This window comes from Neovison vison, chromosome 11, assembly GCF_020171115.1.
Source record: "Neovison vison isolate M4711 chromosome 11, ASM_NN_V1, whole genome shotgun sequence".
NCBI classification, from domain to species: Eukaryota; Metazoa; Chordata; class Mammalia; order Carnivora; family Mustelidae; genus Neogale; species Neogale vison.
The window spans coordinates 28,675,157-28,699,999 of record NC_058101.1 but is presented as its reverse complement, the minus strand read 5'-3'; the positions used below and the strand labels follow the sequence as shown (position 1 = coordinate 28,699,999).

At 40.1% G+C, this 24,843-nt stretch overlaps 1 protein-coding gene across 2 annotated transcripts in view; it reads left to right on the top strand.

Annotated features, from left to right (window-relative positions):
* Window positions 1-24,843, top strand: part of ATP10D (ATPase phospholipid transporting 10D (putative)) — a 102,850-nt gene that overhangs the window by 7,131 nt on the left and 70,876 nt on the right. For both annotated transcript variants that reach the window (XM_044226121.1, XM_044226123.1), the window contains exons 2-3: window positions 16,560-16,886; window positions 19,266-19,460. In XM_044226121.1, coding sequence (XP_044082056.1) covers window positions 16,597-16,886; window positions 19,266-19,460 — 485 coding nt within the window. In that variant the 5' untranslated portion in view covers window positions 16,560-16,596. The remainder of the gene's footprint in view (window positions 1-16,559; window positions 16,887-19,265; window positions 19,461-24,843) is intronic.

The window sequence follows — 24,843 nt, the reverse complement described above, 5'->3', positions numbered from 1 at the left end:
AGTTTTAGCAAGCATAAAATCTTGTATTCAAACTATGACTTAACTCATTTATGACATGTTTGTAAATAATGTGTAGTTTAGGAATTAATAAGAGCCTACGTATGTATGAATGAGTAATAAAATGGAGTGGAGAGAAAGGTGGGTTATTTTATGTGACTAATTTGATGTATAATAATGAGTGAGTCGATGTCTCTGAACCTCAGTTTTCTTGTGTGTGAAGTATTTAGTTGGATTTTTAAGATTTTTTTCCAGCTTTAAAATCACGAATTTTCTATTTAAGTTGCTAAGCCTTATCCTCTTTAAATGCTTTTACTTTAAATAGTTTTCAGAGAACTTCCTCCTTAAGAGTTTTATGACCGTGAAATTCAAATACCTCAGCTATTTTTTTTTAGGGTCTATTTGTTTTAGTTCCCTTTTTTAAATGATTTTTAAAATTTATTTATCTTAGAACTAGAATGCAGTGGGGAGGGGCAAAGGGAGAGGGAAGAAAAATGTTTAGCCGACCACGCTGAGTGGGGGAGTCCAATGTGGGGCTTGATCCCACCATCCTGAGGTCACAACCTGAGCTGAAACCAAGAGTCACACACTTAACCAACTGTGGCACCCAGGCGCCTCAAATTTATTTCCCTTTTCATGTGTTCTTGTTGCATAATCTTGTTAGTCGTCGTTTTAGGGTTCCATGCTATACATCTTTTTTATTTTTTATTTTTTTTTAAGAGAGGGGGAGAGAGTGTGTGCGAGCAGGAGGAAGGGACAGTGGAGAGGGTGAGAGAGAATCTTAAGCAGGCTCCAAGCTCAGCACAGAACCCATTGTAGGGCTCAGTCTCACCACCATGAGATCATGACCTGAGCTGAAATCAAGACTCAGATGCTTAACCGAATGAGCCACCCAGGTACCTCTACATGATTTAAATCTTAATATGAAACTCTAATAACTTTCAATAAAAGATATAGTGAGATCATGAAATAACTAAGTTTTTATAATTTGTGGAGCTGGTGTATACAGGATTGTTACAGGTGTTCTGGTTTTTGCTGCATATCCGAGGGGAGTTGCTCCATTCATGTGTTCATTCCACACATACATATTGAAAGTATACTCTGTGCCTGATAACTTTTTAGGCCTAGTTGCATCAGTGGACAAAAAAGATAGAAATTCCTTCTCTAATGAAGAGGAGAGACAACAAGGGCCAAAATACAAAAATAATTTTGTGATGTTAAACAGTGATGCAAAAGTCCTATGAAAAATAAAACTGGGAAGGAGGACAGGGATTGCTGGGGTGAGGCTGTAGGGGAAGGCGTGAAGGAGGGGAGAGTAATAGACTGGAGAGAACTTTGGGAGGCAGAATCATGTGACACGGACCGCTGTTCTCATAATTAAGATGAAAACCTCTGGAGAGTTTTAGATCGTGGAAAATTTGGGATATAACTTGGGTTTGAACTGGACTAGGTTAGGTAATGGCGGCAGTGGTGATGCCAAGCGGTGAGATTCTGGATATATTTTAAAGGAAGAGCAAAGAGAATTTGCTGACTGACTGTATGTGGGTTTTTTGTTTGTTTGTTTTTCTGAGGGAGAGAGCAAGCACGAGCCGGGTTGAGGGGGGGCAGAGGGAGAGGGAGAGAACCTTAAGCAGACTCCAAGCTGAACATGGAGCCTGACTCAGGGCTCTATCTCATGACCCGAGATCATGACCTGAGCCAAAATCAAGAGCCAGACGCTTAACTGGCTGAGCCACTCAGGCACCCAGAGATGTGGGTTTTGAGGAAAGGACAGGACCCCAGGCTGAATCAGAGGATCTGGTGGGTGACTGAGGATGTGGGACGGCCATCACCTGATAGGGCTGATCTGTGGAGGAAGCAGATTTGGGGGGAAGAGCACAGCTCTGTCCATGTTATGGACATGATGGGCTGCCTCATTGACAGATGCAGGAGTCTGGGGTTTTGGGATGTCTGAGCTGGAGGACAATTACATGGGGGGAACCTGTAGAAGTTCTGGTTTGATGGCTTTGGTTTCCTCAGTACAACGGAAACAAGGTCATCGGCAGGAAGTAAGTCAGGAGGGAGATAGGGCAGGCGAGAGAAGGAGGTATGAGATACTTGTCTGTGACAGCGGGAAAATGACGAGAGTGGAAACGCTGTGTACTTGCAGTCAGCATGTGTGGCCAGTTCCTGATTCATGGTCAGTAATTGCAGTCAAATGCTCTACCACTGAGCTATACCCCCCATGGTCAGTAATTGAAAGTGACACTGATCAGGGAGGTTCTATGTCTGTTTCCAGGTACTTCCCACCTGTAGGTGCTACCACAGAGTATAAGAGGCGTTTAGATATAACGGATTTGGATACAGCTAGGGTGAGAGTCTTGCCAAGAAAGGAGAGCAGAGTTAAGGGGTAGAGAGAGTATATATGGAAGTGGTAACAGAGTTGACCATAAAATTGAAACCAAGTAAAGGGAAGTGAGGCCATGCATGAAGGGGGTTAGTGAAGGGTCGTGGTTTAGTTGCTTACAGGTCCCTGTGGGGTCAGAGAGTTCTGAACTCAGGTTAAAAAGGAATCATTTAACAGCAACTTTTATTTGTGTATACTGAATCATGTTTCAGAAAATGTGAAGAGCTTTCTGTTGAATGCATCAAATGAGTATTTTTTAAATGAAATACAAGTATTTGATTTGTTAATGGAAGTTCTTCATATGAAGTATGTCTTCAGCTCTTTTTTCCCTTAAATGACGTCATCTCACATTTTTTTTTAAGATTTTATTTATTTATTTGACAAAGGGAGAGAGATCACAAGTAGGCAGAGAGGCAGGCAGAGAAAGAGGAGGAACAGGCTCCCCGCCTAGCAGAGAGCCCGATGCGGGGCTCGATCCCAGGACCCTGGGATCATGACCCGAGCCGAAGGCAGAGGCCCAACCCACTGAGCCACCCAGGCACCCCTCATCTCACATTTTTAAATACTAGTCCTTCTCATACTCTGGTTTCTCTTTAGATCGCATAAATCTTTCGCCTTTTAAATACTAGTCCTCTTCTTTCTTCCCATTCTTGTGTTCTTCGGTAGGCAGCCAGATTCTATGTGCCTTCTGCCAACTTACTGCTCAATTGTCTGTGTCCTTTGTCAGAGCCACAATAGCCACCAGGGCTCTCAGTCCATCGCAGTACTTGGATTAGGCTGGGGTAGTCAGCCACTCACCAAGCTGTGTCCCTTGGGTGAATTTCTCAACCACTCTGAGCCTTTGTGTTTTCAGTCCTCTATGGGCATCAAAATAATGCAGTTTGTTGTAAAGATTAAAGTCATCTTATATTTATTCCCAGCACAGAGCTCAGCTTGTCTTTATAAATGGTAGACAGTGTTACGATCTTAGGTTTATTGGAGGAATATTTTGTTAGCATTGAATAATCAAATCTCAAAAACACGCTATTGTGTCATTTCAGTGACATATATTTTAGGAGTACTCTCTAGAATAACCAATGTCAAGACACAGTATTAAAGATCGTTATCATTAATGTTTCATACGTGTGTGATTTTTCCGCTTTAAGAATAGACAGAGACATATTGGGAACTTGCTGTGAGTATGGGTTAGCTTTTTTATGTTTCCAGTAACCAAGAGACATTTATACAACTGCACCATTTTCCCTGGCTTTTTGCTAGCTTAAACCAGTTTGAAGCCGAAACATCAGCAAAAGGTAAACTCATTTGGAGGTGTTGTCCCTTCAAGCGAAAGCTGAGATACTTTCAAGATTTCCATGTCTGAAAGTGTGTCCTTGTATGTTTTATTTTTACATGAGAGGATTGAAGAATGTCTTTATATTTAATGTGTTTGGAAGCATTAAGAATGGGTAACTCTTCCCAGGATAAGACTATGCATCTAGGTACCATGCTCATATTTTATATGCCTCTCTTCATTCAAAATAAACATGATGTATTTGAAACTTCCAATTTCACTCTTCAGCCGCAGTGATATCAATCACATCACTCATTGCTGTGGAGGGTTCCTTCCCTCGGTCTCAGTGAGAAGCCTCTGCTGTGATGTAGAACAGTATCTTTTGTTTCTGTCTCCCCAGCATCAGCCTCTGTGTCTGCTTTGGTCATATTGAATGAATGAACTTGGCTTAAGCGGTGTTTTCTAGAGATACATAAGGGCTACGTGCTTGGTTAGAGTTGGTCTTTTCCCATTTAGGGCCCTAAGAATGACAAAACTATCACAACAATGTCTTCATTCATGGTAAAAATGAAAGATACTATGGGTTCATTTTTTGTATCCTATACAGCACCTCCTTTCATGATAACAATCGGTAATCATCCAAAGTAATGACTTCAGTTCAATGTTTTGCCTCTCGCGTACATCTTAAAGAACATGAACTTCTACTGGGGTTTTAGTTCAAGAAGTTACAATTAATAGAAACTATTAAAGAGCACATAGAACTCCAAGAGGACTTTATTTGGCAAATCTGATTGCTCCCGCCCACTGGAGAGCACTGAGGATTATGAGACTTTGTTATTCAAAATCCAGTTTTCCCACTAAATAAATTGACCTTTGTCATCACCAAACCCTATTAGGTATATTTATAACTGTTCATATTTTTCCAAAGATTATGTGGGGTGATGAAAATCCTTTCTCCTTTTCGATCAAAGGAGAGCAGTTAGTAAAGGAACCATGCCATCAGTTTCCTTTGGCAACTGATGCAACAAAGAAAACAGCAGTGATATCAAATGATGCATCATTTTTGTCATCATTATTACCTGTCAGATAAGGAATTGGTCTCCTTGAAGGCAAGAAGCCTCTAATAGAGCACTGGGCAGAGAGGACCCAGAGTGGAATAAGCCCCACATTTTATCAGGGCTCACTGTGCCTCAGGAGAGCTACCTCGGACATCTAGGTCAAGGAGACATTCCTGTCTTGAGTCTCCTGAGTCTGCTATGAAACATTGCCTATTTTTTTTTTTTTAACTGACCCTGTTAGATAACTTGTCTTTCTTCCAAGGTCTCAAGTGTATAACAACTTTTGATATTTTTTAGGGTTTTCTCATTTTTCTCATCTTGATTGAGAAGAAGATTGAAAGTCTGTCAAGGTCAAGACCTATTGTTCTCCCTTGCTGAGCCTATGGAAATGTTGACTGAAGCTGACTGTAACAGTATTAAACCCATAGAAAGAGTCAGTGCTGCAGGTCTCGTCCCCAACTTCTGGGGATTTTCGTGTAAACTTAGACCTTCACAATTTTAGTTAATTCTAGCCTTGGATGAGAGTATCTGCTTGCATGGGCTGTCAAGTCATTGGTACATAGCCTTGCTCTGTGTACTTGGAGGAGATGGGCTTGCCAGTGACAGGAGGAGCACCTAATAAAGTATTCACTCTTAATTTCAGCTTTACATTTTGAAGTAAAGTGATTTAGTAAGAGTAGTGGTTCTCAAAGTATGATTTAGGACTAGGACCAGCACCAGCACCACCTGGAACTATGTTAGAAACACAAATTCTTTTTTTTTTTTTTTTTTAAGATTTTATTTGAGAGAGAGTGAGAGCGAGTGAGAGAGAGCAGGAGCAGAGGGTAGAGGGAGAAGCAGGCTCTCTCCTGAGCAGGGAGCCCGGTGCAGGGCTCGATCCCAGGACTCTGGGATCACAAGCTAAGCTGACGGTAGACACCCAACCAACTGAACCACTCAGACACCCCTAGATATGCAAATTCTTGAGCCGCCTCTCCCCGCCCCTGTGTTATCAGAAAGGCAGAGGTGTGGCTTAGGACACTCCAATGCATGCTGGAGTTTGACGGCCACAAATACAGCATCCTGAAATGACTGTACATAGAATGTTTTTCTCCTTCAGACAAGTGAGCTCATGTGTATATTTCAAGTTAGTGGTTGGTTGGTGATGACCTCAGCAATTTTTAAATACTAACTGGGCCCCAGGGAATTCATTACCCCATATTTACCTTTGGTCATCTGCCTTGCTACAAACTTTTCATTAAGTATTCATTAAGGGAAACAGGGATTTTGAGAACTGTTTGCTTTCAAGTACATTTGTGTTCAAGAAGGAGCAGAGTGTGATATGTTATTTTAGGTATACTCTGTTATTGAAGTATTTTGGTTTTTTGACATCTTCTAGAGAAAATAAACATTAATTAGAAATCATGTGGTTTTAAATGATCATATTTGTTTTTAAATTTTCTAAAGAAGTAGTATTGTACAATTGGAAAGGCATGACTTTGGAGTAAAACATTGCATTCCTTGAGTTATAAAACCTTTGGCCTTGGGCGCCTGGGTGGCTCAGTTGGTTGGACGACTGCTTTCGGCTCAGGTCATGATCCTGGAGTCCCGGGATCGAGTCCCGCATCGGGCTCCTGGCTCCATGGGGAGTCTGCTTCTCCCTCTGACCTTCTCCTTGCTCATGCTCTCTCTCACTGTCTCTCCCTCAAATAAATAAATAAAATCTTTAAAACCTTTGGCCTTTTATTTCTTACCCTGAAAAGTAGAAGTCGTAAATGACATGGGGAGTGTATTTCATGAACAGTAATCATTATAGAAGTGTTAGTACTTATTTTATTTATGTACTTATGTAAGTGTTTATTTATTTTTCAGAGAGAGAGGGAGCATGCATGGGGCGGGGCAGAGGGAGAGGGAGAGAGAGAGAATCTTAAGCCAGCTTCATGCCTAGTGTGGAGCCTGACACAGGCCTCAGTCTTCTGACCCTGAGAGCATGACCTGAGCTGAAATCAAGAGTCGGATGCTTAACTGACTGAGCCCCAGTACTTATTTTATAGGCAGTGCTTTGTTTATATTTCTTTATTTCTGATCTTAATTGATTTTGTGACTCAAATTGATCTCTTGTAGATTTTAGAACTTCATGTTTTTGTTTGTTTGTTTTGTTTTTTGTTCTTTAGCTTGAATGGAATATTGGCTCATGTAGCATCATGCAGAGTTAATGCTTAGGGCAACATGGAGCTGTTTTGTAGCTAACAATTACAGATTCTCCCTTCAAAAACTTTATTTTTCGAAAATTATCAGTGCATCTTCATTGTGACAAAGAAAGAAAAGTTCATCTTTTACGCCTTTCATATTCTTTTTTTTTTTTTAAAGATTTTATTTATTTATTTGACAGAGAGAAATCACAAGTAGATGGAGAGGCAGGCAGAGAGAGAGGGAAGCAGGTTCCCTACTGAGCAGAGAGCCCGATGTGGGACTCGATCTCAGGACCCTGAGATCATGACCCGAGCCAAAGGCAGCGGGTTAACCCACTGAGCCACCCAGGCGCCCAATGCCTTTCATATTCTTACCATAACCAATATTCATAGCCTTGTGCGAATTATTCTGTACTTGTATTTCTTGCAAATAGTTATGAACATTGCACACACCCAGGCAGTTTGTGTTATTATGTGAAGCAAATCCAGGCCAGGCCAAGTGCGGATTCAACAGCACAGTAGGAAGTAGAGCCTAAGCCTCTGGATAATGCTTGGTTAGTGACCCGTGTGCCCTTGTGTGCTCCCACGGCCCCTCTTCCAGCCTAAGAATTTGAAAAGGCAGTGCGCTTTTGTTCCAGAATCTTGTGAACTGAAAGTTTCCACATTTCTCACAACTGACAACACTACTAACTGGTGCTGTCTTCCTGAGGGACTGGAAAGGTGATACAAACACACACACTCCCGCTCATGTGTGTCCTAGATCGTGTGGATGCTTTTGCGTATTTCGGTAGATAATTAAAGTGAAACTTCAGCTATGCTCAAGTTGTCATTCTTTGAACCCAGATCAGTCATTTGGTCTTACCTCATTCATTTTTAGAAATGTTTGATCATTCATATCCATATTTCTCTGTCATTTCCTTTTTTCCCCCCCTCAATATACACAATAGTCATTGACCCAGGTCAAGGTATGAATACATATTTTTAATCGGTATATAATATTCTGTAATGTGGAAATGTCACAGTGTAGTTAGCTGTTCCACAACTGAAGGACTTTCATGATATTTCCAAGATTGTTACTATGAAAACCAAACCAAAAGAGTAAATAAATAAATGAATGAATCCCAAAATACAGTATGCATTCTTGTACCTATACCAATACCAATAGGTAAGATTCCCCAAAATGGAGTTGTTATGCCCATAGTTCTATGTATTTTCAGTTTTCATAAATATTATCATAAATTTTTTTGATAATGGTGGTTGGGAGATTGTAACAATTCACTTTCCACTGCCAGCGGGTTGGTTCCCCCCATCCTCACTAGCACGGACTGTAAGAAAGCTTGTCTAAACAAGAGAGAAGTTACAGTTTTGCCCAGCTAATAATAATAAAAAATATCCTGAATTTTCTTAAACTATATTTACTGTAATTTTTACATTTCAGTTTTCAGTCTACCTGGAGATTTATTTTTTGAATTAAAAATTTATTAAAATATTTTAAAATAAAAATCTATTTCTTTTAATGTGCTGTAAAGTAGGAATGTAGCTTTCTGGTTTTCAAGATGGAACCATTTATTCTAGGCATGTTAAGTCACCGTTTTTCCACTGATTTGAAATTCTGTGTTTGCCAACTAAGTTTCTGTTTACACAGGGATCCACTTTTAGGCCCTCGGTGTTAGTTTTCTCTTGCCATCATAGCAATCACAAGTTAGTGGCATAGAACAACTCCAGTTCTTGAATACAGTTCTGCAGATTAGAAGTCCCAGTACAGTGTGACTTGGTTCTTTGCTTAGGTCCTCAAAGCCTGAAATAAGGATGTTCTCCAAGCTGAGTTCTTATCTGAAAACTCTGGGGAAGAATCCACTTCCTACCTTCCAGGTTGTTGGCAGAACTCTGTTCCTTGCAGTCATTGGACCTAAGTCTCCATTTTCTTGCTGGCTGTCTCTAGAAGGCTGCTCTCAACCCCTGGAGACAACTAGTAGCCATTCTTTTGCATTGTCTTTAATTTTCTGGATTTTCTAGTGTTTTTCCATCAATATTTGTAAGTGACATGGGTTTATAAATTTTTGTGGCAGTTATAAAAAAGTGAACACATGTTTTTAATGCACATACATATTTATATGGTGGTGACGAAAGATTACTTGCAATGAAACTTTTTTTCTTTTAACCTGTGTAATTGCCTTGCTGTAAAAGGAATATTGCAAGTTGGGTGTATACAGCATTTGGTTTATGTTAATCTCATACCCAGTCCTTCTCTCCCAGTGTGAACATGTGTTAAGAATCATCACCTTTAGGCTCTGTGGCCATATTAATTAATTCTTAAATTCTAGGTAAAATGCTAATGTTAGTTAAAGCGAAGTGTCCAGAGTCAGATGTTTTTGGCACTGTGTATCTAGGTGACGTTGGGCTTCAAGTTTCCACTCTCAACCCAGGAACATGCAGCCTTTTCATATAGTTAATCTTTAATGGTATTTTTCTACCACTAACCAGCAGTAAGTTTGTTGTAATCCAGATTTTCACAAGTAGTAATTTACTCTTAAACTAAAAATAGTATTGGAGACTTTAATAAAACTTAGGTAAACTGTAGGGTTTTTTTTCTTTTTTAATGAAATACTGAACCTCTCTACCTTTAAGGATAGTAGCTCACTCAGGAATAGAGTATCTAGATCTGAAAATTCTTTTTGGTTCCTAGTGATGATAACTGAACTTTATACATTTGCTTCTTTGTGTTTAAAAAAACTTGCTATTAATTCTGAAGGCAGGGTTCCAATCAGTGGCAGAGTATTAGATCAAGTAAAGCATGGGTCCATTTTGTGTATTAGCAGAACCCCATGAATAATTAGCTTTTTTTGGATTGGGCTAAATCTTAAAATTATGAATGCTCTTGAAAAATCCTAAAATGCGGGGCACCTGGGTGGTTCAGTCATTAAGCGTCTCCCTTCAGCTCAGGTCATGATCCCAGGGTCCTAGGATCGAATTCCCTGCTGGGCGGGAAGCCTGCTTCTCCCTCTCCCACTCCTGCTGCTTGCATTCCGTCTCTCACTGTCTCTGTCTCTGTCAAGTAAATAAATAAAATCTTTTAAAAAAATCCTAAAATGCTTCATCCTAACTTGTACATTGAAGTTTTGTCTGCTAGGTTGCTCTGTTTACCCCTGGGAACAGTTGACTAGAAGGTATTGCTATCCTCAGGTGGTTGGTTGCCTGGCAGACTCTTCAGTTAAATGAAAAGCAAAGTTATATTCAGCTTAAGAAATTAAATATAGAAAAGTACTTGGATATAGTTGTTGGGGTTACTACTGTGCATACAAATTCTCAATATATATGAATAAGTACTCTAATTGAGAGAACATTTCCCAGATAGTCACATTTGTTAACTTTACTTAACACTTAACAATGGTTCACACACTATTCTAGGGGCTTTACATATATTAACTCACTTAATCCTCACAACAACCCTTTGGTCAAGGTTAGCTGGCAAGTGGAGGTGCCAGGAATTGATGTCAGAGTCTGGCTACAGAGTCTACGCTCTTAATCACTGCTGTACTGCTTACTGGTCTCATAAATCCAGTAGGAAAGAAAACAGTGATTTTCTGTAAGAGTCTTCTAAGGCTTGGAGAAGCAGATTCCTTCTATTAATAAAGGTGGAATGAATGCAACACAAGCTGACTACTTCTGTTTTCTCAAACTTAGATCTTATTACTCCTGCTTCTAATGGAAGGAAAGCCAGGCTGAATCATGACAGAGGAAATGGGGTGTTTTGTGTCCTTTCCACTTGCTACCTCCTTTCTATAAAAGTCAGTGATCAACAGTTACTTGTTGACGATCCAGCTTTGGCCAAGCATTAGAGTTTGGTGTGAAGTTTGGCAAGTAGTGAGATGTGTTCCTTGACTTTGAAGAACAAAGCCAGCAAAGAGCCCTGAAGCAGGTGCCGTGACTGAGCCAAGCTCAGGACCATAATGGATGCAGAGCAGGGAATGCCTTACTGTGTCTTCTGTGTGGATCCTCCTCAGTTCCCCCCACTCCATGGCCAAACTCCAACAGTCTAAAGTCTATAGGGGCTGGTGGGATGAGTGGGTAATAGGATTGACCCACCTTCCAGAAGGCAGCATTTGCGGAGATTCAGAGTATAAGCTGTGCTTTGCCACCTTCTTGAGAAGTCACCTGGGTCCTAATTAAATTCCACATTCATGGGCCCTATTCTAGATCCTCTTAGTCAGGATCTCCAGGGGAGGGGCCTAGGGGACTGTTATTGAGGTACGCTTAGAAAACACCAGATGAGTGGCATCCAGTTTGTTCATGGACATAGTTGGGGTGAATTTCGGAGAGAATGGTTGAGGAGGAGCTCGGGTGGTGCGGAGGTCATTTTATGTCCTGTCTATCTTGTGACTGTTTGATCTTCTATTTGTATCCTACTTAATGCTGGTTACTTTCCATGTAGCAGCAGATACATACTTGGAGTTGGACAACTTCTTTTAATCTGAAAAGCAATATACTGAAAGTTTGTACCTCAACCCAATTTCCAGAGTTACCAGCCTTGACTTCTGTGTGACCTGAGAAATTGCCAAAGAGGAGCATGAGAGTGGGGAACAGAACGAATATTGTTTGTTTCCGGCGTGTCCCATGACTCTTCACGGTGTCTCATTTTTTTTCATTAGCCAGCTGAGGCACGAGGGTTAATTACATAGGTCACATACCTAATAAGTCATACAACTGATATTCGAGCCAGAGTCCATAAAGCAGGAAGAATTTGATTTGTCAAAAAGTGCTGAACAGGGCGCCTGGGTGGCTCAGTGGGTTAGGCCTCTGCCTTCGGCTCAGGTCATGATCTCAGGGTCCTGGGATCAAGGCTCAGCGGGGAGCCGGCTTCTCCCTCTCTCTGCCTGCCTCTTGGCCTTCTTATGATCTCTCTCTCTGTCAAATAAATAAATAAAATTTTCAAAAAAAAAAAAGTGCTGAACAGAGTGCTCATTTATTCAGTTAAAACAGGTGAGCTGGAATATGAAGGGTTAGGTGAGGGATTATAGTCAAAAGGCTTCTCGTATTTGTTACTATATGAAAATAAATGCCCAGTATTCTGTGATTTTTTTTATCTTTTAAGATAAACTAAATATCAGTATTTTATATGAATTTATCTCTATTTTAAATGTCAGTCCTATATTCAAAAAAATTATTCAAATGTGTTTGCCAACATCATGATACAGGATACATCACTGAATAGAATTTTGCTTAAGGGCCACTGGTTTGTGACCTCTAGGTTAAGTAATTTCTGAAGTCTGAACTTTAAAATAACATGCTTCATGCTGATGCTTAATGAGGTATGACTCCCGATTTGCTTTCCTTTCATATCCTAAAGAAATTTTGCTGAATATTTATGTGAACATTATTAACAACAGATCCAACTCTACGTATTAATACATTTTTAGCTTTGCGGGGGGCAGATGGAGAAAGATGAAAAGGCTCCTTGCTCCTGACTGTGGTGGGAAAAGTGTTGCCTTCCCTGAACCTTCTAGTCCAGCCGCTGTGTTCCCCCCGCCTTTCTATCAGGACAGGACCTAAAAGTGGATCTGTTCACTTCCTTGTACACTTTGAACCCATGTGGAACATCGTGCGGTATCTTTCCGAAGTGTGTATAGCACCATATTAGTAGCCCTTGAAACCAATTCAAGCATCTTGACCAGTATTAAAATGAAAGACTCAGCAAGAAAGAGAATAGAACAGAACAGAAAATGGATGCGTTGCAAGTAATAAGCACCAGAATTGTATAATTTTTGTTTCAGCTGTATATGTATGTGGGCGTGTGGGTTTTAGATTACCTCAAAGAAAGTATTTCTCACTGAACTGGCAAATTTTGAAAACACTTGAATTAGAAGGACTAAGTAGATCCTTGGTCATTCCTGCTCAATATAAAATGGTTTAAATTCTGAACTGGAAATTTGAAAGGATTTTTACCACATGCTAATTACCTCCACATCAGGTCTTTTTCCCTTCAGTCTCATGAAACGCTCTCTTGTGTAGATCAGTCCTTGGACCCCGTAATCCCTTTTCAGGAGAGAATGGCAGTACTGAGGGGAAGACATTGCCAGTTGATGAACTGCCTTGTCTTGGAGGCAAGGACAGAGATTTGATGGCTGAAGAGGGCAATAAGCCAGGCCCAATTCTATCCTCACTAAAATTCCTTGGGAATAAGAAGGGCGGGGAGAGGGGGAGACAATATTTGAGTAAGTAGAGCACCTAACAAAAGTTGAAGGGCGTTGAAAAGGCACACAGGATGGTGGACGCGGGGATACTTAGGCATGAAGTGTTCTCCAGCCATAGGTTTGTCTCTTTGGAACTGAGTGAATGGGGAGAGAAAAGGTTCTGGAATAGATCCACGGAATGGAAAGCTGATTGTTTTTGTGAACCAGTAAGTGTTTCTGCTAGGGTGAGATTATTTGTTAGATACGCCATGAATTACCAAAAGTTAACACCTCCTAAGGGTCCTATTTGTTTAGTTATTTCTGTTCGCATTCTCAAGAAATTCTACCTTAAAATTTTAAAAATTTAAGTAGAATCTATATTACTGTTGAGATTGTGGACACCAGAGGGATACACACTACTGTGTCTTTTTTGTTTTTTTAAGATTTTTATTCATTTATTTGACAGAGAGAGATCACAAGTAGGCCGAGAGGCAGGCAGAGAGAGAGGAAGGGAAGCAGGCTCCCTGCTGAGCAGAGAGGCCGATGCGGGACTCGATCCCAGGACCCCAGGATCATGACCTGAGCTGAAGGCAGAGGCTTAACCCACTGAGCCACCCAAGTGCCCCCACTCCTGTATCTTAACAAGAATTTAATTGCAAGTGGAAAGTCAAAGTTTCTAGAAATACTATAAAATTTTAGTCCTGAAGAATATGAGGTTTGCCATCAGTCCCTGATGTGCAGGGGGTGAAATGCATGAAAAGCATTTAGTTCTTACATTTGGTGTTTTTACATTATCTACTGAATCATTTATAAAGCACTTTCTTACATCCTTAACCTGCAGGAGATTTCTGGATATGTTATAAGCTACTTTAATAACTCAAACTGTCAATACTAGTTATAGATTAAGAAGCTGTTGTTATACACTGGAGTGAAAACCAGACTTTTCATATTACTTCATATGTGGGCTTTTAAAAAAGTTATGTTAAAAGAAAGAATTATTTTGGCCAGTCAGTGTTTACTGATTCAGCTCTTTATGTACAGATATTTTAGAGAGCAAACTCCAAAGGTTAGAGACCTGGTAAGGATAGAATTTTTTTCTCATTAAAACTGGTAAGACTGGGGTGCCTGGGCGGCTCAGATGGTTAAGTGTCTGCCTTCGGCTCAGGTCATGATCCCTGGGTCCTGACATCAAGCCCCACATCACGCTCTCTGCTCAGTGGGGAGTCAGTTTCTCCCTCTCCCTTTGCCTCTTCCCACCATTCATGCTCTCTTTCTCTGTCAAATCAATAAATCAAATCTTAAAAAAAAACCTGATAAGACTAACTTTATGAATATTTTCTCTCAGTGGTCATAGAGGTTATATTTGTGGGTTCAGTATCCACGCACAGATACACATACTTGGAGGCTATTGTATTCTTCCCCTTAACACGACTCTCCGGTCTTACTTGTTTTTATTATTTTGCTTTAGATCATATATGTTTTAAAGATCTGATGAATTTTTAGATTATTATTTATAATTCAACTAACTCTATTATTTGTAATTCAACTAAATACAGTGCTGCTCAACTGTAATTGGGTGGATTGCTGAAGGACCAGTGTATAGTAAGTAAATGTGCTACCAAGAAGGGATTATAAAAAATACCGACTCACTAGAATTACTAGAATGTAATTGGACCAGATCTTCAGTGTTACAAGGTGATGATTCGTGATTTCAGATCCATGAAAGCTGGATACAGTTTTAATGTTCTTAGGGGAAAACTATTAATTTTTGATTAATGTAACATTTTAAAAGAAAATAATCAGTAGACATGTTGTAAACTTAGAATGAAGCCTAGGAAAGAAACCAGCTTAAATAATTTGCCCAGCTACATCAGTGCCTCAAACAGCATTTTACACCTGGGGTTGCATTTATGTATCTACGTGTGTATCACCTCACCTAGAGCCTGAGTGCTTGGAGAAAGGGGATCGAAGCCTTAGATGATCTCAGTATTCCTAGCCTACTCTAGGTTCCAGCACATAACCTCACTTTTTCTCTAGATGAGGTCTGGGGAGTTTTGTTAACATACTTGCTGATTTATTAAATAAAAATCTCCAGAGGTAAACTCCAGTGGAAGAGATAAATAATTGACATTGATAAAGCAAAGATAGAAACCGAGGCCTCCGGACCTTGTCCTCTACACACTTGGTGACGTGCTTGTTACCAAGTATGAACTTTTATTGAGCGTCTACTAAGTACCAGCTGCTCTGGATACAAAGATCAATGAAGCATGTTACCACTTAAAGCAGAAACTGTCGTGAGAAAGAGTTAGTCTGAATCAGCCTTACCTACTTACTAACCATATAAACTTCAGCGAGTTACTTTATTCTCTAAGCCTGTTTCCTCTTTTGTAAAGTAGAAATAATACCTGTATCATAAAATTGATGTAAATGTTAAATAAGATAATGCCTGTAACGTGCTTTGCAAAATGCTTGGAATATGATAGGCTCTTATCTTTTGTTTTCAATTAGTGAACTCAAAATCCTAAGCAGGGCCGAATTTCCTGGAAAATAAGGAAAACTTGGAAATAAGGGAAATAAGAAAGAGAACATGTAAGAGATTTTGTTTTATAAAACCACCCCAAAACATGGTGGTGTAATTTTTATTGACTCAAAATTTGGCAGGTTGGCAATTTGGATTGAGCTTGGTTGGGACAACTCATCTCTGTTCTAGATTGGGTCACTGGGGACACCATGGGTTAATGGTCAGCTGGTAGTCATTGGTCTTACTCATATTTTGACAGGAGCAATGGTGGTAAGTGGGCCATGACCTATAATCTAGTAGCCTGGCCTATACTCAGACCCCTGGTAGTGACCGTAGAGTTTTTAAGAGGGAGAGAGAGAGAGGGAGTTCCATGAGCAAGCACTTCTCTTGCACACAAGCCTCTGCTTGTGTCATGCTGACTAGTGTTTCATTACCCAAAGAAAAGCACATGGCCAAGCCCAGATTCACTGGGTTCCACCACTTAATGGGTGAAAGGTTGTACATACAGAGATGGAAAGAATTTGTGGCCATTTTTGTAATCTGCACAGAGTGGATTTTATTGACTACTTATTCTGCATCAGGCTTTATCCTAGATAATTAACACGTTACTCATTAAATCCCTATAAAACTTTCCTGACATGGGTGGCATTCCCATTTCAAAGATGAGAAAACTAATTATCAGATGAATTAAGAGACGTGTACACATTAAATCCAGATTATTTGCTTCAAGTTATGGGGTGGCCTTTAGGTGCTGTCTCTTGTTGCTTAAATGGTCAGATGGTTGGCTTTTGAGGCAGAAAGTGTGTGTTTTATTTAATGAAAATTTGGTTAAAATGGAGTTTCAAAAACTAGTTTTCCTTTATACCCATTGAACCATTGAGTCATGTATTTAATTGATATGGAAAAAATTTTTAATCTTACTATCCTTCGAGACGTTCCAGAAGCATATGAGGAGTGTTTTAGTGGGTTTTTGTTTGTTTCGGCAGAGCACCTGCATATCCTGGATCTGCCCGCATTTTGGACATGACTGAGTGTCTACAATGGGCCAGGTATCACTGGCAGCGGCTGATGGGCAGTAGAAACAGAGAAGATGATGAGAGGCCATACAGCTATTCCTCTCTGCTTGCCTGCGGGGGCAAGTCCTCTCAGACTCCCAAACTGGCAGGAAAGCACCGGGTTGTTGTTCCTCACCTCCGGCCCTTCAAGGATGAGTATGACAAGTTCTCTGGCACCTACGTGAATAACCGAATACGAACAACAAAGTACACACTTCTAAATTTTGTGCCAAGAAATTTATTTGAACAATTTCACAGGTACTTTTATTTATTTATTTTTTTATTTTTTTGGGGAAAAAAACTTAGCATGTTCTTTGTTATTCTAGTTAACATAAGATTTTTCATTTCTATAACATTATATGCTACCTAAACATAGACTTGGGACATTTTCTTTGACGATTCTAGTAGAGTTGTTGTGAAATGATGAGTCCTTACGTACACATGGCACTTTACAATTAGTAAGATGCTTTGTCTTGACCAGAGAAGATAACTGCTATTTTCCTATTATAGATTAAGAAATGAAGTTTGTTACTGTGGCTTACCCAATGTCATGCTAGTGATAAGGAGCAGACCAGGATCCATAGCCTTGAGTTTTTTCACTCCTGCTGCCATGTTCTTTCCATTAGACCATTTGAGCTCTTTACCAGGTGAAGCGATGACGTAATTCCATTTAATATGTATTTATTGAAGCTTTCCTTATGAGATTAGGCATCGAAGGAAATGTACATCTTAATGGTGTGCCTTTCCTAATAGAGTTTACTGTTTAGCAAGGGCAACAAGGTGTGTATACAATGAAAAGACACAGTGCACGAGATGAGTGTTATAAACTGCTACCAAGTAGGTTGGAAGTCACAGAAGAGAAATAGTGGAGCAAGAGAAGAGGAAATGGCACTGAACGTAATTATGGTGACCAGGAGAGATTTTTAAGGCAGAGATGTCAGCAAAGCACATTTCAGATGGAGGAAGGAGTATGATAAGTAAAAGCAGAAAGGCAATAGCATATGTTGCTTGAGGTCTGGAAAGTAGAGCCCTCTGCCCAGCATAATGAGAAACAAAATAAAGGCAGAGAGAACTTTCAGAGAGATGCTGTATGTACCCAGGTGAGTGGTAAGACCTGAGCTTAGAAAAATATGGAAATGAAAAGAAGGGTTATCTATTACAGCTATAATGGATTAGATGCAGGGAAGTAAGTAAGAAGATGGTATGAACATACTGACCTGAGAATGATCTGGAGATTAGCAGAAAAAGTAAAGACAGGAATAAAGAGAGAGTTGGCTAGAAGATTTTGTTTTGAGATGCTTATGTGAATATACAGATTTTCAATATTCACTATTCATTCTGCATATCTCATTATTCACTGTAAAATAGGTTCCACATACGTTAATGGAATGATGGGTATGTTTAAAATATAGATATGAATTTCCTGTATTAATGGCCTGACATGCTGTGCATGATTCTGCCTTTTATGAAGTTTTCAGTCTCGTGCAGTTCATGGAATTAGAATCTGAAACTTGAACAGAATTCAGGGTCAGTGCTGTTGGTTTAGGTACAGCCCACATGGGAATAATTGAGGCCAAAAAAGTAGCAAAAAGGGTTAAGAAAGAAACTTTCAGACTACAAGGAGTTGGAGGTGAGGAAGGAGAAATGGGGGTAAATTAATTTTGAGAAGTTTAATGGTTAATATGGAAAATATATAATAAAAACTCAAGGAGCTATACAGGATTGAGATTATATTTCTTTGAAGGAAATGGGCTACTTGGATTTACCTTAGGGGCCAATGGAGGAGTATTTCAATATATAAAATAAAGGAGTGGAAGGAGTTCATCTCATAAAAGCTGAAATAGAACGGTTGGTCCCAAGTGGGAAAAAACCTCTCAGGATTCTGTTTATACTGAGGCTTGTTTGAATCTAGTGTTTGGACATGCAAATTAGCTTCTGAAGGCTAGAGAGTTGGGGTTTTGAAAAATTTATCTCTACAGTGTGTTCACATTGAATTTCCTCTAAGTTTTTTGAACTTTTTTTTTTTTTTTTTTAGATTTTATTTATTTGTCAGAGAGAGAGAGAGGGAGAGAGAACGAGCACAGGCAGACAGAATGGCAGGCAGAGGCAGAGGGAGAAGCAGGCTCCCTGCTGAGCAAAGAGCCCAATGTGGGACTCAATCCCAGGACACTGGGATCATGACCTGAGCCGAAGGCAGATGCTTAACCAACTGAGCCACGCAGGCGTCCCAGTTTTTTGAACTTTTAAAAAGAAAATAGTGTTTCCTGTGATGCTTCTCTTGATGTTTTACACGACTCGAGACTGTCATACTCGTATTTACTATTATGTGTTTAATAAAGACTACCTCGCATTTATTATAGTAAAGCCATGAGCTGGATGTCTACTGGAGGTACAGGTTGTTCAGATATGTTAGGTTTAGCTATTTCTCTGCTCTATAGCGTCAAAAATCGACGAATGGAAATATAGGAAAATACCCTAAGATATTTCTGCCCCTTTTGCTTTAGGCTTTGATGTGTACGGTGTAAGAGAATGGTCGAGTTTCATTTTTCTACATATAGCTGTCCAGTTTTCCCAGCACCATTTATTGAAGAGACTGATGTGATTCGTTAACACTTCTCGTCTGTGTTTGGGTTGCAGGGCTGCCAATTTATATTTCCTGTTTCTAGCGGTCTTGAACTGGGTGCCTTTGGTAGAGGCCTTCCAAAAGGAAATCACGATGCTGCCTCTGGTGGTGGTCCTGACCATTATTGCAATTAAAGATGGTTTGGAAGATTACCGAAAATACAAAATTGACAAACAGATCAACAATTTAGTAACTAAAGTTTACAGTAGGTAAGTGTACCGGGAGCTGGGCTGGGGAGTACACGTGTGTGCTTTAGAAACATGCGGAAGGCTGCTTTCTTCCCCCTTACATGCGATCAGGATCCTTTTGGGGATGGTGATGGTGATCGTGGTGATGTTTACAACTAGTATTTATTAAGGATCTGCAGTGAATTTAATTCAGGGGTCCTAATAGAACCAAAATGTACAGATGGTCCTGATTAATGATGGTCTGATTTAGGATTCTTTGACTTTACGGTGTTTCAAAGGCAGTATGCATTCAATGGAAACCTTACTTCAGAATTTGATTTTGACCTTTTCCTGGGCTAGCTGTGTGGTAAGATATTCTCATGATGCTGGGTGGCAGCAGGGAACCTCATTCGCAGTCAGCCCGGTGATCACAAGGGTAAACAATGAATCATTTTGTACCCATAGAGCCACTCTGTTTTTTTTTTTTTTTTTTTTTTCCGATTTCAGTATAGTAGTCAATAAATTAATGAGATAGTCAACACTTTATGATAAAAACAGGCTTTATGTTGGATGATTTTACCCAACTGTAGGCTTCTGTAAGCATTCTGAGCATGTTTAAGGTGGGGGGGCTAAGCTATGATGTTCACTAGGTTAGGTGTATTACGTGTGTGTTCCACATGTGTATTCAACTTGCAATGAGATTATTGGGATGTAACCCTTTTTATAAGTCAAGAAAGATCTCTGTTAGCCATTGTCAGTCCAGGAGCTGATAAAGCAAATGCATCTGTAATTTACATATAAGTGGATCTGAAAGAATTAAACTTCATAAGAAGGAAAGCAAGCAGATACTTTTTAATCCTGGATGTTAAAATTTGGGATTAAGAAGAGGATGGAGGGCACCTGGGTGGCTCAGTGGGTTAAGCCGCTGCCTTCGGCTCAGGTCATGATCTCAGGGTCCTGGGATCGAGTCTTGAATCGGGCTCTCTGCTCAGCAGGGAGCCTGCTTCCCTCTCTCTCTCTCTCTCTGCCTGCCTCTCTGTCTACTTGTAATCTCTCTCTAATCTCTCTCTGTCAAATAAATAAATAAAATCTTTAAAAAAAGAAGAGGATAGAGTATGAAAAATATGAATGGATATGTAAAACAAGATAGAAAAGAAGAAAAATATAAGATCTATCCATGGTGGAAAAGGATCCTGAAAAATGGGGAAGAGTGTTCTTTTTTGTACACAAAATTAGAAGCTTATAATAAAACCCTTCCCATTGCAGCAGCAGAAAACATTCATAATAGGAGGTCTTTTCTGAAGCATATTTGCTTATCACGGAGACTTGTATCTCCAGTATTTATTAAACAGAAAGAATGTGTAGGTAAGAATAGTCTATAAAGGTGAGTTTTGAACTGTGTCATATATTGTAAATCTACATTTACAAGTTATACATATGACACTAGTATTCAGAGACGACTAACTATCACACTGCCATATTCTTCCTCTAAATTCTGTGTGCATTGTGTGTATTTTACAAAGTTTAGATTGTACTCCATGTATTTTTATTCTGATTGTTTTAGCCTAATATTGCACCACAAACATTTCCCATGTCTTTATGGAAATGAAATTTTCAATTTTCATACTTTTATGAAAACGAATTACAAAGTTTGTCATTTTTTTCCCCAAGATTTTATTTATTTATATGATAGGGAGTGACACAGTGAGAGAGGGAACACGAGGAGGGGGGGATGGGAGAGGGAAAAGCAGGCTTCCCGCTGAGCAGGAAGCCCAGTTCGGGGCTTGATCCTAGGACCCCAGGATCATGACCTGAACCAAAAGCAAACGGTTAACGACTGAGCCACCTAGGAATCCCCAAAGTTTGTGTTATTAATTGGTGTCCCCTTTCATGAGAAATGTATCTGCTTTTTTGAAAGTCATCATTAGGTCAGTTGTGTGAAATTCTGAATCTAAGATGTTATTTGCTTTACAGACAAGGTTATAATGTCACTCCCCCCTACCTCCCATATTGGGGGTAGGCAGGCTTGTGCAGTGTTCTGAGGATACTGAGTGTACTGACTTGGTCTGAGCAGGCAAGCAGCTATCGGAGCAGTGATGAGAAATGAAGAGAGAGGGAGTTTGAGGCCTCCTGTGGAGGGACTTCGAACACCAGGCCATTCCTTGAACAGTGTATTAATCAGTGTTGTCCAGAGAAATAGAACCAACAGGAATGAGATTTATAATCAGGAATCAGCTCACGTGATAATGGAGGCTAAGAAGCCCCAGTGTCCGCAAGATGACGTCTCAGGAAGGCCAGCAGTGTGGTGTGAAGGCCTGAGAGCCGCAGAGCTGATGGTCTAGAGTCCAGTCCCGGTCTGAAGGCCGGAGAGCTGGGGATGCCGAGGTGAGGAGATCAGTGTCCCAGCTCAAGCATCAGGAAGGCAGAAAGTAAATTCAACTTTTCTCTGCCTTTTTGTTCTCAAGGGATTGGATGATACCCACCCACACCGAGGAAGGCCCTGTGCTTTTCTCAGTTCAATTTGAGGCTAATTTCTCCCAGAAACTCTCTCCCAGACACACCCAGAAGTAATGTTTAACCAGTGTCTGGGCATCCCTAGTCGAGCGGACCCTTAAAATTAACCATCACAGATATTTTCCTTTAGTGGTAGAGAATCCACAGTGTCTCCCTGATCCGACAGAAACCCCCGAATGTGGGGGGTGGTGTGGGCGATGAAAGAACTCTCCTGAGGCAGAACACAGGAGACAGGGAGCTGCGGGCTGGACAGCGGAGGAGACTGTCTGCCATGAGGCAGCTTGTGGGGGTTGTTTTTAAAGGGGGAAGGTGAGGAGGTCTGGGGACATATCGAATTTCTCCCTTTTTTGGTAATTGGGCCTGGTTTTAAGTAGCTCATTGTTCAGTTAAGGCTTATGGATATTTTCAGGGGGGTCCCTGTTGGGCCTGCCTGTATTCAGCCTGTGGGTTACCATGGGCCCTTTTGCCGGTGTCAAGTTTCCCTATCCCTCAAGCCTGTTCCTTAAAAGCAGCCCTCTACAGAATCCATCTTTTTTTTTTTAACTTTTTATTTAAATTCAGTTAGTTAATACACAGTGTAATACTAATTTCCCTTGTGCAGTAGTGATTTAACACTTCTGTGCATCACCCAGTGCTCATCACAAGTGCCCTCCTTAATTCCTAACACCGATTTCTCCCATCCCCCACCCACCTCCCTTCTGGTAACCATCAGTTTGTTCTCTGTAGTTGAGAGTCTGTTTCTTGGTTTGGTTGTGTATCTGTCTCTCTCTCTCTCTCCGCACCCTCTCCCCTACCCTTTGCTCCTTTCCATCTTTTGAGCAGAGAAGGAATGTGGTGAAAGCTGTGCTTTAAGAATATTGGTCTGCTCGAGTCTTGGGAGTAGCCTCTACAAATGGGGTAGATATACCTCTCTTAATCAGTCCAGGGCATTACTGGGGGTAGGTGCAAGGGACAGGAAGGGGTTCATAGAAGAGATGCTGTGAAGAAGAACCCAATTAAATTTGGTGAACTTTCTTGACTTTTGAGCCTTGGAGAATGAAAGTACCACTGATAGAAATAGGGAGCATTAAATTCACCTCAGGCAGGATGAATTGGAAATGAGAGCGAGACAGGCATCCAGTGGAAATGCCTCACAGGCAAATAGGAACACGCTACGGGAGTTCTAGTTGGATGGAAAGGCTATAGTAAGAAATTTTGAAGTCATCAGTCTGGTTAGAGGTGATTTTGAAGTGAGAAGTTTGACTTGAATCCCCAAGGGAGAGAGTGGGAAGAGCTAGAAGTCAGAGCTTTGAACCCAGAGGATGGCAAACACCTCCTTCAGCCTCTGAGTTGACTTGACAGGTTCCCTTAGACAGATGCTGCCCCTCTTTCTTCTGACATCTCAAGAGTACTTGATACATTTCTTGTATCGACTTTAGTGTTCTTGTGTAAACTCTATATTCTTAAGATTGTAATTCTAAATTGGTCAGACTAGAGATTTTCTTCTATTTTAGTTACCAAGTCTGAACAAAAGACATTTAGGTTCAAAAGTCTAGTTTTCTAATAACAAGTATATCTTGGGTGCCTGGGTGGCTCAGTGAGTTAGGGCCTCTGCCTTCAGCTAAGGCCATGATCCTGGGGTCCTGGGATCGAGCCCCACATCGTGTTCTCTGCTCAGCAGGGAGCCCGCTTCCCTTCCTCTCTCTATGTCTGTCTCTCTGCCTCCTTGAGATCTCAGTCTGTCAAATAAATGAATAAAATATTTTTTTAAAAAAGTATATCTTGAACAAATTTAAGGCTCTTTTGACTGACCAAGAGTTCTACTAGATGATGGAATTTTTGTTTTATTTACTTTAGGGAGAAAAGTAACTCAGAGTCTTATCCTGATAGTAGAATTGTCTTCCATTTTATGTGAGCCACAGAGGAAATGGTTGGGGCACGCTGCTCTCTGTAAAGAGATACTTAAGCTGAAACCTGAAGGATTCTGAATTCTGTTCATTACTGGAATTCTTCAGTGACTTTGTCAATATCCATTTTAAAGATCTAGAAACAAAACTAACTTTTTTTTCTCCTTTATAAGATGATGGGACTCAGACAAGGAAAAATTGGGTCTATTTTATTTTCTGATACTCATGTTTGATCTAAAGCTAACCAGAAAAACTGATGTATTATGTAGAAAACTAAAAATAATAGGAAAAGCTCATGGTTTTTGTTTTAAAGTCATGAGCATTTTACTAAAACACTGCTATGAATCATTTGATGACATTTATGTCTTCCTCATATGCCAGAGATAGAGAGGTGATCGATACAGTCTTACCCCCCCAAATAGCTTAGGAAATAGTATTTTAAAATGATTATATGATGAACAAAGTTCAGATTTTGACCAATTTGAAAATTACCCAGCAATACCAAATTAAGCCAATGGGAAGAATGCTTCTTATATGTATTTTTAAATACAGGTTCTTGTCTATAAATGATTGTTGACCTTTAGTGCTAGTTTAAAGTTGGTCATTGTGTTTGTTTGCTTTTCTAAGTTCTAAATAAGTTCTAATCCTGATTTTCTCAGTCAATAGCTATATTTAGCCTTCGGCAAATTTCATAAACCCCCCTTCCCTTCGTTATGAATATAATAGTAATAAAACAGTAAGCGATAGAATCTAGCCCTTTCTAAGTGCTAAGTGCAAGGTTAGTAATAACTTAACTGGAGTTTGCCACATTATCAAGTTATTTAATCAGTATCTGAGAACTCTTTAGGATATACTGCATGATTTTTTAAAGATTAAAATTGCATAGTGGGAGACCCTGCATCATTTTTTCTCAGGTGTCCTTTTGGACATAGTCCAGATCTATTTTAAATGATTAGCATATAAACTTACAGATAAGATGCAACATTCTGTTCAGTTGTTTAAGGTCTCTCCCAAAATACCACTTC